The sequence below is a fragment of the Thamnophis sirtalis genome, unplaced genomic scaffold, assembly GCF_051295495.1.
Source record: "Thamnophis sirtalis isolate CommonGarterSnake01/CBP01778 unplaced genomic scaffold, rThaSir2_p1.2 scaffold_4, whole genome shotgun sequence".
NCBI classification, from domain to species: Eukaryota; Metazoa; Chordata; class Lepidosauria; order Squamata; family Natricidae; genus Thamnophis; species Thamnophis sirtalis.
This window is the reverse complement of record NW_028261384.1, coordinates 85,990,090-86,004,046: the sequence shown is the minus strand read 5'-3', so window position 1 is coordinate 86,004,046 and position 13,957 is coordinate 85,990,090. Positions and strand designations below refer to the sequence as shown.

Below are 13,957 nucleotides of genomic sequence, written 5' to 3'. Positions count from 1 at the left end.
AACAGCCTCCATCCTGCAATGATATCTGTATCTCCGTTAAATATGCAGATTTGCCTAACCCAGTTCCTCAGTAAGAACTGGATAGGTAGGCAAAAATGTCAAACCCAGTCTGAACATCTGGCTGACAGTGTGATGATCAATAATAATAATAATATGCTTTCTTATAGACATAAGAATTTTAGTAGATTACAAATCAAAGCATTCCTAGGCTAGATGTCTTAGCTCCCCCGGCCAAAATACCTTATTTTATATTCAAATTCACCATGTCTTTTTCAATCAAACTTTTAAGACAATCAAAGTCTAGGTTTAAGTCTAAGGTACTAGCACAGCTAGATTATAAGTAGAGAGCAACTGAATCATCAGTATAAGAATTAAATCTGTATTCCTGGGAATAAGCAAGGAAATAATGGGGACAAAATATCCTTAAAATAGCCTGACTGGATATTTATGTGTAAGTTGGCTCCGTCAAGCTTCTTCCCAGTTAGTGGGGCATTCGAAGTGCTCTTGGGAGGCCTCTGTGCACTAATTGATCTTTGCTTTGACTTTCCTGGACTCAAGCCCAGTACGTTCCCAGAGCACCCTTGATCCAGAACAGCTTATAAGGCTAGTATCAAAGCAGATACAGAAAAAAATGCTGGGAGGAAGGGAAAGAGTGTGGGAGAAAAAGAAACCAAATGGAAATCCGCCTTTTTATGGTCTTTTGTGAAGCCCACAGGGCATCCTTAGCTCAGGTCCCTCCTCTTTCTCTGAATGGAGCAATAATTTTTCTTCCTCTCATTCCCCCCACCCAGACACTTTCCTGTAAGGAAAGCACAGACAGGCTGTGTGCTATCACTGCTGCTTTTACTCTAACATGAACATGAAAGTGTTAGTTGCCGTTTTGGTGCTAGCTCTGGCTACAATTTTTGCTCTAGTCTGTGTTTTGCTGACAAAGAAGGAAAAGAAAGCCACCAGTTGTGTCTACCCTGAACTACCAATTTCCTCCGAGGGGCCCAACAGAGAACAAAGTGAGGTTTTTGCTGATCTGACAGCTGATGAAATGACTCAGGTGGTGAAGTATCTCAAGAAGAATCTCGGGGTGTACCTGGAGGATGCATTTCATGCAAAACCACCAGATAATTGCATTTACTATGTGGATGTGTACTTCCCATCTAAAGCAAAAGTTCTGAGCTTCCTTGATCGTGGAAGGGAAGAGCCACCTCGGCAGGCACTGGCTGTGGTATACTTTGGAAGTCAGTCAGATCCAAACATTACAGAATTTGTAGTAGGTCCACTTCCAAATCCAATGTACCATCGAGATATTACAGTGCGGAAATTTGGCAAGAAGGTCCCTTATTACAGCAGACCCGTGACTGAGAGAGAATATAAAGACATTGACTTGTTCATTTTCCATAAGCTCTTCAACACCTCCAACTTCCTCAAAATGTGCTGCAATTATGAGATGTCTGATTTAGCTACTCTAACCACAGCTCCAAGAGGATTTGAGTCTGGTGAAAGAGCCACTTGGTTTGTCCTCTTCCAGAATGTGATTGGCAGTGGATATTACATACATCCTATTGGCTTGGAGATGCTGGTGGATCACAGCAGTCTGAACATCTCTGAATGGAAGTTGAGGAAAGTATTCTATAATGGGCAATATTACCAGGATATGGCCCATCTGGAAAAAGAGTTCAAGAATGGACAGGTGAAGGAGGCAAGAATCAAGAGTAGTCAGCTGCAGATGGACTATGCTTCCAGGAAGCGATTTGAACCAGTAGCTTTTTCAGGCCCGTTTCAATTTGAGACCCAAGGAAAGCGCTATACTGTAACTGGCAGCCATGTTACCTATCAGTCATGGAAGTTTACCTTTGGGATGAATGTGAACACAGGGCCACGTCTTTTCAATATCAGATTTAATGATAAGAGGATTGTCTATGAGTTGAGTCTGCAAGAAGCTCTTGCCACTTATGGTTCCAATTGTCCTGGAGGAATGGTGACCAGATACATGGATGGTAGCCTTGGAATTGGCAAGTTTTCTTATGAACTAGTCCGGGGTGTGGACTGCCCCTACATGGCCACCTATGTGAATCGGCATTACCTAATAGACTCTGACACTCCCAAACTAAACAAGAACTCCTTCTGCATCTTTGAACATGACATGGGTGTCCCTCTGCGTCGCCATTTTTCCAATTTTGGCTCTTTTTACTATGAGGGGTTACCCAAATATGCTTTGGTTTTAAGGACTGTTTCTACCCTCATTAACTATGACTATGTCTGGGATTTTGTATTCTATCAAAATGGTGCTATAGAAGTCAAGGTCCATGCTACAGGATACATCAGCTCTTCATTTTTTATGGAAGGTGGTACTAAGTATGGAAACAAGGTTGGGGAGTACACACTTGGAACCATGCACAACCATCTGATAAACTACAAAGTTGACTTGGATGTAGAAGGTAGGTTCTTATATTTTCCTAACTCCCACAAACTGCCATTCTATTAAAACATAACAGGTTATATCAGGGCTGGTAGTTTGGTCAGCCTTCTCCTGCTACAGGTCTAGGTTGCCTTGTATGGAACTCCAAATAAATCCTGAGCTTTCTGTGACTTAGCATGCAGAAGATACAGTAGATAAACGAGAGGGGGGATTTAGAAATTCAAATTATTTTCATTCAGTCAAAATCATTTTTTAAATTTATTTTGGTATAAGTGATGAATGATCCAACTAATGTGGTTTAGTGGTTAAAAAGTTGAACTGGAAGTGGATAAGCTTAAGCTAAGTTCACCTTAAACTATGAAAGCCTACCTCACAGGGCTGTTTTTTTGGAAGGAGCGGAGGGAAATGGAGGAAGAGGCTCTATTTATACTGTCTTCAGCTCTTGAACAAAGTTATGAGAGACTTAAGCTGAAAGAGTTAAATATAGGTAGCCCTCGACTTATAACATACTACCTGTATATCCCATTTCTCATTTAGCAACCATTTGAAATTACAATGGCATTGAAGCAAATGACTTATGACCATTTTTCACACATATGACTGTTGCAGCATCCCCATGATCACATAATCAAAGGTCACACGCTTAGCAATTGACTCATATTTATGACAGTTGTGGTGTCCCAGGGTCACATGAGCACATGATACTTTTGCAAACTTCTTTCAAGCAAAGTCAGATTCACTTAACAACTATATTGCTAACTTAACAAGTAGAGTGATAACAACTGTGGCAAGAAAGGTTGTAAAATGGGGCAAAACTCACTTCACTCTTGCTTAGCAACAGAGATTTTAGGCTCAGTTGGGTTGTCAGTTGAGGACTATCTGTAAAAAAGTTGTTTCTCCTTTACTTTGAAAACTGAGATGTGGAATGGTACTATGCTAAGAATTAAGCAAGAGAGAATAGCCTTCTGGGCCCTTTATCATAAAAGCAGATACGAATCCAAAAGATTATCAAATATGTGGATTCCTTTCTCCAGCAGTTGCTTCTGTGCCTCAGTTGCAGGGCCAAATGCCTTTCTCTGAAATACTTAGCTGTGGTCTCAGAAGTTGTCACAGCATTGTAAAAGTTAATTGTGAATAAATAATGCCTTATTCAGTGTTTCGGATAATATTAATCTTCTGTAAATCATGATTATATTTAAATGGAAATACAATAAAGTCAAATTTAATTTGTGTGAAGCTTAGATTGCCTTGGTTCTGCGTATTTGTCTGGAACGAAGGTGGCAGATGATAAAGCCCAGCATGGTCCTCATGAAAATAATTGTGCACCCTTGCTTGGATACCCTTCTGCATGCATGTGGCAAGAAGCTACAATGGATTGGTATTCAATGGCTTATGTCATTCAGTACTAAGGAGTTGCTCTGGGCCAGCAAAATGTGTGAAATAAGCAACATAACAAAATAAGCAACAGTGACTAATCTTAACAACTGGATACAGTGAGGAGGAGACAATGCATGTGTCATTATGATATAAGTTTATATGCAGATGGCATAATTCTCGATTAGTTTCATCCTGTAAATGGGAAAATCTTTTGCCTCCAAAAGCTGTATTTCACTATATTCCCTTCTTGTGAGAAGAGATAGTGTTAGTGTGACAATCTCCACAGTTTATTCTTTAAATCTGAGGAAGTTTTACCTTTGTCCTTAACCTGGAAAGAGTAGAATCCAGAGAAAGTATATCTCATCTCTTCTGTTCTTATTTTGTGTGCAGAAAATAACATTGATCAATTCCAGGATTTTCTAAATATAGATCTCCATGGGTGATTAACTGTAGATTGGCAAGAGTTTCTGGGCAAAGCCCAACTAGTGTCCACTTTTAAGCCAAGGACACAGAAATTGGCCAATTTCATTTTGCTCAATTTTGTATTTTTCCATCCTGGAACTCATTACAATCCATTTGTGTAAGTATGTAATTTAAAAAACAAAACCTTCAGAATTGTAACCACTCCTCCTAATACACCATGTTAATCCATGGTTTTACCATGCAGATTTTTGCAAACCATTTTCTCCTGGTAAGTGCATTTGTACATCTTACTTTTTATTAATAAGCATAACACTATATGCACTTTTCCTGGTAATACCCTTTTTGTATTTTTTTTATTATTACTGTGCAAGGCCAAAGTATATATTTCCTTAAAATATGAACCAAACTGGTTTCTCTCTTGTTTATCATTATACTTCAAGCTATTAGAACCTATGGCAATTTAAACGCATTTGTACATATGTAACCAGCCCATGGAATAAAAAATATATAATAATACATCCTGCCATGTTACCCAAGAAGAGTTTTGTACCAGTGATGGAATTTATATACCTCATCTGGGTCCCATCAGCTGAAGACTATCCATATCACAATAACTATAGGAGCTATTATAAACGGGACAAAAAGATTGTACAATATAAATAATTATGGTATTTCACATGTTAGGTCACAGAAAACAGATAGAGCTCAGATCTATCATCATTGGGAGAAGGGAATTTCAAAGCGGCCTCTGAAAAGATCTCTCATGTTATCTTTCAAACAGAACAGGTACCTAGGACAAAGATTTTATTGGTTGACATTTGTTTGCAAGGAAGAAGGAGATCTATAACGTAGTGTAAGATGTTATAACAATTGTCTGAGTAGGCTTCCATTGTTCCCAATGTATAGTTTAGCCACAGATGCTGGAGAAACAGTAATTGAACAAGGCTGTATGGTGAATTTGCAATAAACTGTCCCAAACATAAGATAAGCCATTCTGTCCACAGTCTCAAATTGACCAGTGTTTGATCCATTGTTTCTAAGTAGGCGTATCCTTAGGCAGGAGTACAAAACAGGAAGTGTTTGTCTCATTCTTTTTTATTGTTGGTTAGGAGTCAAGAACTCTTTGGTGGATCTTGACATGACATATGAATCTGTGCAGGCCCCTTGGAGCCCAGAGCATATAATCCAGCGACCAATCCTCACTCAGCAAGTCCTGGACACAGAAGAAAAAGCTGCTTTCCCACTTGATGGCAAAATCCCACGGTACCTGCTTTTCAGTTCTAACAATGAAAACCAGTGGGGCCACAAACAGAGCTATCGCATCCAGATCATCAGCTTTGCAGGCAAGCACTTACCACAAAGAAGCCCCATGGAGAAGGCCATCAGCTGGGGCAGGTAGGTCCCTATCATAGTTTTATGTTTGCCTTTTAGATAAATAGCATCTTGTTTAAATTAAAGAATGATGTCAGGGGAAAATGAGTTGTAATTTATTCATTTGTCTGATGTACATTGATCAGCTGCATAACTCAGATGGCTTACAACAATTTAAAAAGAAAAACCATCAAAACATATTTTAAAAACTTTTAAAAAGCAATACAATTGAATTAATACAATCCATAAACAGGATCAAATGATCACCATGATCATCTGGTCATACCCATTGTATTATATCTTTTAAAGAATTAAGAAAATTAGAGAATTAGTTTGCACAGCTGAGGAGCACGATAAAATCCTGATGGGTTTTCCCCCTCCTTTCTTTCTCATTTCTCATTTTCTTTCTCATTTTTCCTATTTTATATTCACTTTAGGTACAAGCTGTCTATCACTAAGCAGAAAGAGGAAGAATTAACAAGCACCTGCATCTATAACCAGAATGATCCATGGGATCCCCTGGTGACCTTTGCAAACTTCATAGACAATGAAACCATAGTCAATGAGGTAAGTGGCGAGATGACCCAACTATGCTTTACATGGAGGAGTTGAAACATGAACAAGAAGAAATCAGCACTACCGAATTTTCAAGAGAAGTGAATCTTGAGATGTGGCCTGTAGTTCAAAGAAAATATTGTAAGCAGTAAAAAACAGTGTCCATGAAACTATTATATTCAATTGTTAGAAGAGCTGCCTCTTTAATCACCAGGTCTCCAGTCTCACAGATAAGCCAGTCAAAGTCATGAAGAGATACTTCTATCCAGGGGTGGGTTCCTGCAAGTTCTAACCTCTTCTATAGAAAAAGTTCCACAAATCTACAGTGCCGTTTAAAACCGGTTCCAGATTCCTTCCCCCGCCCATCCACACATCATCAAGATGAAGAGCGAGAGGAGGAATTCTGGGAGTTGAAGTCCACAAGTCTTTTTTTATTGAAAATTTAAAAAGCTTTTACAAATATTTACCTCCCTTATTTTTAGCCATCTCTGATAAGTTTGTTACTTTTAACGTCCATTCTTGAATAGTAGGCAATTCTTCCTTCTTCCAGTACTGTGCCACCAACAGTCTTGCTGCCGTTGTTAGGTTCAAAATCAAATTAGTCTCTATAACAGTACAATCAGTAGTTATACCTAACAAGAAAAAATGAGGGGTAAACTTTATCCTCTTTTTAAAAATATTTTGCATAATCCACCATATTTTTATCCAAAATGCTTTGACCTTTTTGCAAGTCCACCATATATGATAATATGTAGCATCAACACAATTACATCTCCAACATTTAGGTTGTAAATTCGGTACAGAAGTCCACAAGTCTTAAAGCTGTCAAGTTTGAACACCCCTGAGGTTTTTTCTAAAGGTTAGGGGTGCAAGGGTCTTGTAACTTGACAGCTTCAAATGCCAGAGTTTCTGAGCCAACATTATGGTTGCTAAGCAAGAGCGTTGTTAAGTGAGTTTCACCACATTTTACAAGTTGGCCATAGCCACCCAGTCACATGGCTGGCAAGCCACTCCCACAAAGCAGGCCACACCTTCAGAAGAGGTTCTAAAAAAATTTGAAACCCATAACTGCTTCTACCCCATTTCCTTCATTTGCCCCCTTTCCCAGCTTTACCCTCTGAACCAGATTTTGATGGCTCAGCCCTGTTGGCCTGCTGTAAGGCCTTCAATACCAATTTGTCCCCTGGGCAAGGGAATTGAATGAACATGTGAAATAATTTGGGAATGTTATGTAATTTGGGCTTGGCCTTGGTTGTATTGTGTTTTGTTGTGATTTTGTGGCTTTATTTTTATTAGTTCTTTCATTTTGTATTTTTAATCCTCAGTGATTCAAAGTTGTTATTTGCAATTTGGGTAGCCATATACATAGTTAAAATAAGTAAATAATATTGGCAGGCAAGTTAAGGTGAATAGCCATTTCTTCAAGATATCAAGAGTGTATGGGATTAGAGATGATTCTCCCTACACCTACCAGTTATTCTGTTAAATTATAAACAAAACAATACATCCATGTTTAAAATTAAGAAATTAGCCTGGTGGGAAGGAGTTATACAGCAAACCAAGAGGAAGATCTGTTGCATCAGCACCAGCTGATCCTACACCATTTATCTCTTAGTTGAACTGATTTGTCTCTTAAAGCCAGGTTTGGAAACTTTTTTGGGGGGTGGGGGCAGCCAATTAAAACATGAACTTCCCTGAGGCCAAATTATAAAGACTCCAAAGAACAAATAGCAAATTTAGCAACTTAAGAGATAACAAGTCTGCATGAGCTCAAGTAGCCAAAAGAAGTGAGATCAGTCCAGTCAAATGGTCAAAACACATGGGTCAGATTAAGAAACAAACTCTATTTTAGCATTGGAAAAGGGAGAGCTATCTTAAAACTGACATCTAAAAGTTATCCAGCTAATAAATATATCTCAGACTAGGACATCAGCACTATAATACTCCATTGAAGAATTTGCTTAATGTAAAATTTAGGAACATCATTAAGTTCAGCCTAATATGGAAGATGGTAGGCACAGTGTCACAATCGGAAGCCTTGTCCCTCTGTACGCAATGGGGTAGTGCTACACTAAACATCTTGCAGCCCCCCCCTCTCTCACACACACACAGAGTTCTATGTGATCAGAAAAACTGCTCAAGGCAAAAAGACTTCTCTTAAAATTTGCACAATATACAAATGAGAACCAAAAGCTCATTTAAATAAATGGAAAAGTAATACAATCAATCAAGAAAGGAATCAGATAAGAAGTATACAGTAGAGGAAGTTAAGAAAAATAACAAAATGTTGTTCTGTTGACAGTGCACTTGTATGTCTGATGCATGAATGAATTATAATCTAGTTGCAGATCATCTGAACAAACAATATGAACTGAACTTCATTTGAGGCAGCCAGTTTTCAAGAAAACCATCATTTAGAAGCGATATAATTACATGAAATGCAACTGTGTTCTATATTATCAGAAAAGTCTCATGGCTAAATGGTTTTTTTTTTTTTTTTTTTTTGCTAATCGTAAATCTTGCTAATTCTTGCTAATTTTTCTTTTTCCTTTTCTCTTCCTAGGATCTTGTGGCCTGGATCTCAGTTGGATTTTTACATGTGCCACATTCTGAGGACATCCCCACTACTGTAACAGTTGGCAACGGAGTAGGCTTCTTACTTCGTCCTTATAACTATTTTGATGTTGATCCTTCTAGCAGCTCCCTTGACAGCATCTACTTCAGAGAGGACGAAGATGCAGGCAAATGTGATATCAACCAAATTGCTTGCTTGCAACAAACAGTTACATGTTTTCCCAGCCTACCTCCTTTCACTTACAATGGCTTTGAAAACTTGACAAATCCATAACAAGAAGAATCCACATTTATACTCTGGCTTAACTTTTTTAAAAATGCAAAGGCTAAAGAATGACTGGCTTGAGCATGCCTACTTCCACATTTCTATTCTGTCTATTCTATTCCTTACTTTTGGCCACCTCTCACTGTTTTCAATTTGAAGTTGGGATTTTTTTTTAGACTAATTCAATGGAGAATTTCTGCTTTCAACTGACAATCAGATGTTTTACCCAGGCTTTTTACGCATTATGGTTTTGAACCTAATATTCTAAATTTTCTAGTATGTATAGGTTTTCACTTTATGGAAATTAGTGGTGATCTAAATTGAGGTAGGATATCATTTGCTTTGCATATTAGAGAAATAATCCAGCAAGGACTTGCTCAGATAAATAATAATTAGAATGCACTAAATGCTTTCAAATGATCATAGCAATATACTGATTTTTAAAATCTCCAAGTATAGAAAGATGATTAGTTTATTAAACTGTAATTCCAGGTCAAAAGTCTTTATACCTATCATGCATGTGGACACTATTTTCATCCACTTGGAGAAGAAATTCTTTAAATTGGGCAAGGGCTTACTATACCAAAAGTTTTCTCATTCTCCTACCAGCTCCAACCCCAGCAATCTTTTTCAGTATAACATGAAATGCTTGTTTCCTATGATAATGTCAATCCCTGTGAAAGAGCAGAGGTGGCGCAGTGGTTAGAGTGCAGTACTGCAGGCCACTTCAGCTGACTGTTATCTGCAGTTCGGCGGTTCAAATCTCACCGGCTCAGGGTTGACTCAGCCTTCCATCCTTCCGAGGTGGGTAAAATGAGGGCCCGGATTATTGTTGGGGGCAATATGCTGATTCTGTAAACCGCTTAGAGAGGGCTGAAAGCCCTATGAAGCGGTATATAAGTCTAACTGCTATTGCTATTGCGAGAAGCCCAGCCATGATTTGTGTTCTTTTTAACATTGAAATGCTGGATACAAATGAATGGATTGGAGGGTCCATTCTCAAGTAGGAATGCACTGCACATTCAAAAGCCATCTGGTTTTTGCACAGGAATTCCTGACAAATCATGGAATAGTGGCCAGGACACCAGCTGCAGAATCAGCTGACTACAGTTGCTTTCAGAACTTATCACTACTGAAGACTGCTCTTCCGCTGTGGAATTGTAGTTGGCTTCCCATGATATTACAGACATGGCATTTTTCCTAGGTATCCTGTTATGTTCAGAACAATGAAAGGAAATTAGCAATTAGGAGAGGGGAAAATCCAGAAATTTTTAAAAAATCAATTGTTTAATAAAAAATTATTTAATAAAAAATTCAATAGGAAAATTAGTATGTATCTCCCTCTCCTCCACACACACACAACACTGATGGAGTTTAGGTCAGCGCACTTTCTTGTATTATTGATAATGGTAGAAAAGATGTTGAAATGAGAACTACCTGTTTGAGACACTTGCTGGTGAATTTAGCCTTTTATGTGAAGTATAACTACAGGTTTTTTTCTTCTTTTTTCCTTCTATTGACTCTTCCATTTTCTATCCCAGGCCATATTTGTTTCCCCTTTCTAACCTTCCTTTTTGCTGTTTCCCTGGAGGAAAGAAGGAAAATAATGCATGAGCCATCTGTCAAAGATAGAGAGAGAAAGAGAGAAGGAAAAAGTTGTGTGTGCAGATAGTGGTTCAATTAATTTTATCAACAAGCTGCCTTATTTTAGGCAATTGTTTTTAATTTGTAGGCATTCGTTCTTGCATAAAAACTGTTGGGAGAGAATTTCCAGCATGTCAGTTTGCCAAGGTAGGGATGCTGAGTGGGTATTGCTTAAGATTTTTGACTATTCTGTACATTTATTTCATAACTTCTTTTCCCTTTTTGAGGGAAGAGGAGAGAGGAAGAAAACCATTTCAAATTTAAGACAAGTTTCTTAAATGATGCAGTCAAGTAAATGTAGTAATTGTCATTAAAATGTTCATTTATGCTCCATTGTTTAATATTTGTTTTGTATTTGTATTTGAAAATTTATTATTTTTAAAATAGCTGAAACAGTTGTATTAAATATGCATTGGGAAGAATGTTGCATTTTACTTTCTATTAAAATAAACTGTTGAGTAATTGGGCCTTTCCTAATTGTGGTAATACACTTCTGATTCTTCCAGTACAAAAAAATGTATCAGTATTTTTGTTTGCATTAGGAATGTACAAAAATTTCATCAAAATAATCCTCTGAGAGATAACTTGGATATCCTTGCTGAACTTCATGCCATTTTAGCATCAGATTAAATTTACCAGCACCAGTTTCAACCCTAATTAAACAACAATTTGGCAAAAAAAACCCTGCTTTAATTTATGTTTATTTGTATTAGAAAAACTACATCAACTACCTTCACATGTGATGGAAACTTCTGGATAACATGCGATAAATGAAATTTTGAGAGATGTTGTGAATGTAAAAAGGGAGGGAGAGTAGGAAGGGAAGGATTTTTTTTAACCCATCTAGGGAAAACTCCAGATTAGAATATCATTGAATTGAAAGAAATTATAAGAGCAACAATCTTATTTTACACTTATTTTGGGAAGGAAAGGAAAGAAGGAGAAAAAAAGAAAGAAAGCATTTTTTTAAAATCAGGAATGAGCCTTACCACCTATTTTAATGCATATAATGGATAAAAAGACTGATGTTAATTTACATCTATGGAGAGAATGGTGCTTCTTGTTCATTCTTCCAAAATACATCTGACAGCGTCGAGTATAAAAGGGAGCTGTCAGATGAGAAGCGCGCTGTGCCTATCTCGGAGCCGGTTTCCACTGTTAGCTTGTTATTGTTAAGGAATAAACTTGTTGGCCTTTATTCCTGTCTCTGCCTCAGTTACTTCGGCAATCACCCACCTTTCTCAGTACAGAACACTGGTGATGAAGGTGGGATCGCCAAACTGAGGTATTGGAGTAAGCTGGTCACTACGAGCTGAAGTCACTAGCTGAAGTCATTAATTGAAATCAAGCTCTGTCACTTACGATGAGACATCTCAGCTGGCTCCTGACAGGAATGGCCACCCTAACATTCGCGCCTTTCAGCCAAAGCTCTGAGACTTGGGAATCGTACATAACATGATTCGAATGCTTCCTGGTCACGCACGATTTCACTGACTTGACAGATGAGAGAAAATGCGTGGTTTTTTGTCAGTCTGTGGCTCACACATCTTCCACACAGCAAGGGCTCTCACAGCTCCAGACCCCATCACGTCGGTTCCATGGCAGCTGTTAAGGGCAAAACTCAAGAGCCATTACACCCCATCGCCATCTAAAATAGCCCGCCGGCACACATTTCACCGCAGAAACCAAGCCGAAGGAGAGTCCATAAACAATTATGTGGCTGCCCTAAGAGCAGCAGCATTCCATTGTGAGTTTAAGGACTTGGACGACGCCTTACTCGACCGGCTGTCTGTGGCATCAGAGACTTGAGACTACAGGGGCGTCTCTTAGCTAAGGCTGACTTGTCCTTCCAGTCTACACTAGATGAAGCCCGCACAGCAGAGCTAGCATCCACCTCCCTGGCAGCTATCAAGCAACACTACCCCTCCACCACTGCTGACCAACTTGAAACCTCCAGCATGGCTTCAGTTCACCAAGGGGAGGTGAGCAAAGACTCAGAGCCTGAGGAGCCAAACAAAAAGAGCTATTCAAGCGGCAAGGGCACGCCTAAATCTGCATGTATGGGTTGCGAAGGCAACCATGAAAGAGCTGAATGCAGATTTAGGCAAGCCCTCTGCAAGCACTGCGGCCAAAAAGGGCACATTGCCAGAGTGTGTCGTGCCTCCCAGCTGATGAATGCCCCGGGGTTCCAGGCCGCCAGAACCTGCGGTCCTCATTGAGTGCCTGCCAAACCACCAAAATGTAGAAATGAGTGTCATGCAATCCTTCTCAATGCACCAAGCTCCAAATCAATCAACTGGCAATCTTGCCACAGCATCAAAAAGAAGATCCAACTGACAGTGTACATTGAAGGGGCTCCGTGCCAAATGGAACTCGACACTGGCTCTGCCACATCTATTGTGTCCTGGAGCACCCTAAAAAGACTGATACCAAAAATTGTGAAGCGCCGCCTTCAAAAGTGCAATCTGACTCTCAGGGACTATCAGGGAAACCTGATTCTTGTAATTGACCAGCAAATTTAATGTCCAGTTTAAGGGCTTCGAATGGAGGCTGCCGCTCATTGTTGTTGAAGGTGTGCTGCCTAGCCTCCTTGGACTTGATTGGTTTGACTCCCTTGGCCTTCAAGTCAGTGGCATACACAGCATACAATAATCTGACCTGGACAGACTTCCCCGCTGTGTTTGACAGCCAGCTGGGCACTTACAAAGGCACCCTTGGTCTCCTTCAATCTCGACCCTACTGTGCTGCCCAACCGCATGAAGCTGCAGCGTATTTCCAACCAACTGGAACCTGCCAAAATGTTTTGAGAACTCTGAGATGTTTGGGTATAGTCTGCATATTTTTCAGGGACCCTGTCCTTGGGATGCTGGTACAAACTGGATCTAGGCTGCTCTCATCTTTATCACCTGTCATTCCCCCCTCTCGATTTCCCATCATGTACACACACAGCTTTATTGCCCTTCCATCCTCACCACCCCCTTTCCATCCTCTGATAGCAGGATGCCTGTGAGCTGTCAAGCCAAACCAGGCAGAGTTGACACATATACTGCATCCAACATAACGAGATCAGGAACATTTTTTTTAAAAAAAAGAGAGATACTGCTACTTGAATATTAAAGTTTTTTCAGCACCCTATCAATGTTGGGATACATATTTACTAACAAGAGCTTTTGCTAAACTTGTATCTCGAACAGTTGTGCCTCATCAATTTTGTTTTCCTTATTCAGCACAAGTAGCTACAAGAAGAGAAAACATAGAAAGATTGCTTCTTGGAGAATATCTCTTAATTCTTCTATCTTTTCCTCTTGAAGACATTTTTGCTGAAAGCAAAAATA

At 39.2% G+C, this 13,957-nt stretch overlaps 1 protein-coding gene across 1 annotated transcript; it reads left to right on the top strand.

Moving 5' to 3' along the window:
• The first annotated feature begins 811 nt into the window (after nt 1-811).
• LOC106540290 (amine oxidase copper containing 3) lies at nt 812-11,094 on the top strand. Its single transcript, XM_014055356.2, has 4 exons — nt 812-2,432; nt 5,323-5,608; nt 6,022-6,151; nt 8,703-11,094. The coding sequence occupies exons 1-4, from the start codon at nt 854-856 to the stop codon at nt 8,985-8,987; spliced, it is 2,280 nt and encodes a 759-aa protein (XP_013910831.2). The 5' UTR covers nt 812-853; the 3' UTR covers nt 8,988-11,094.
• Nucleotides 11,095-13,957: the final 2,863 nt, after the last annotated feature.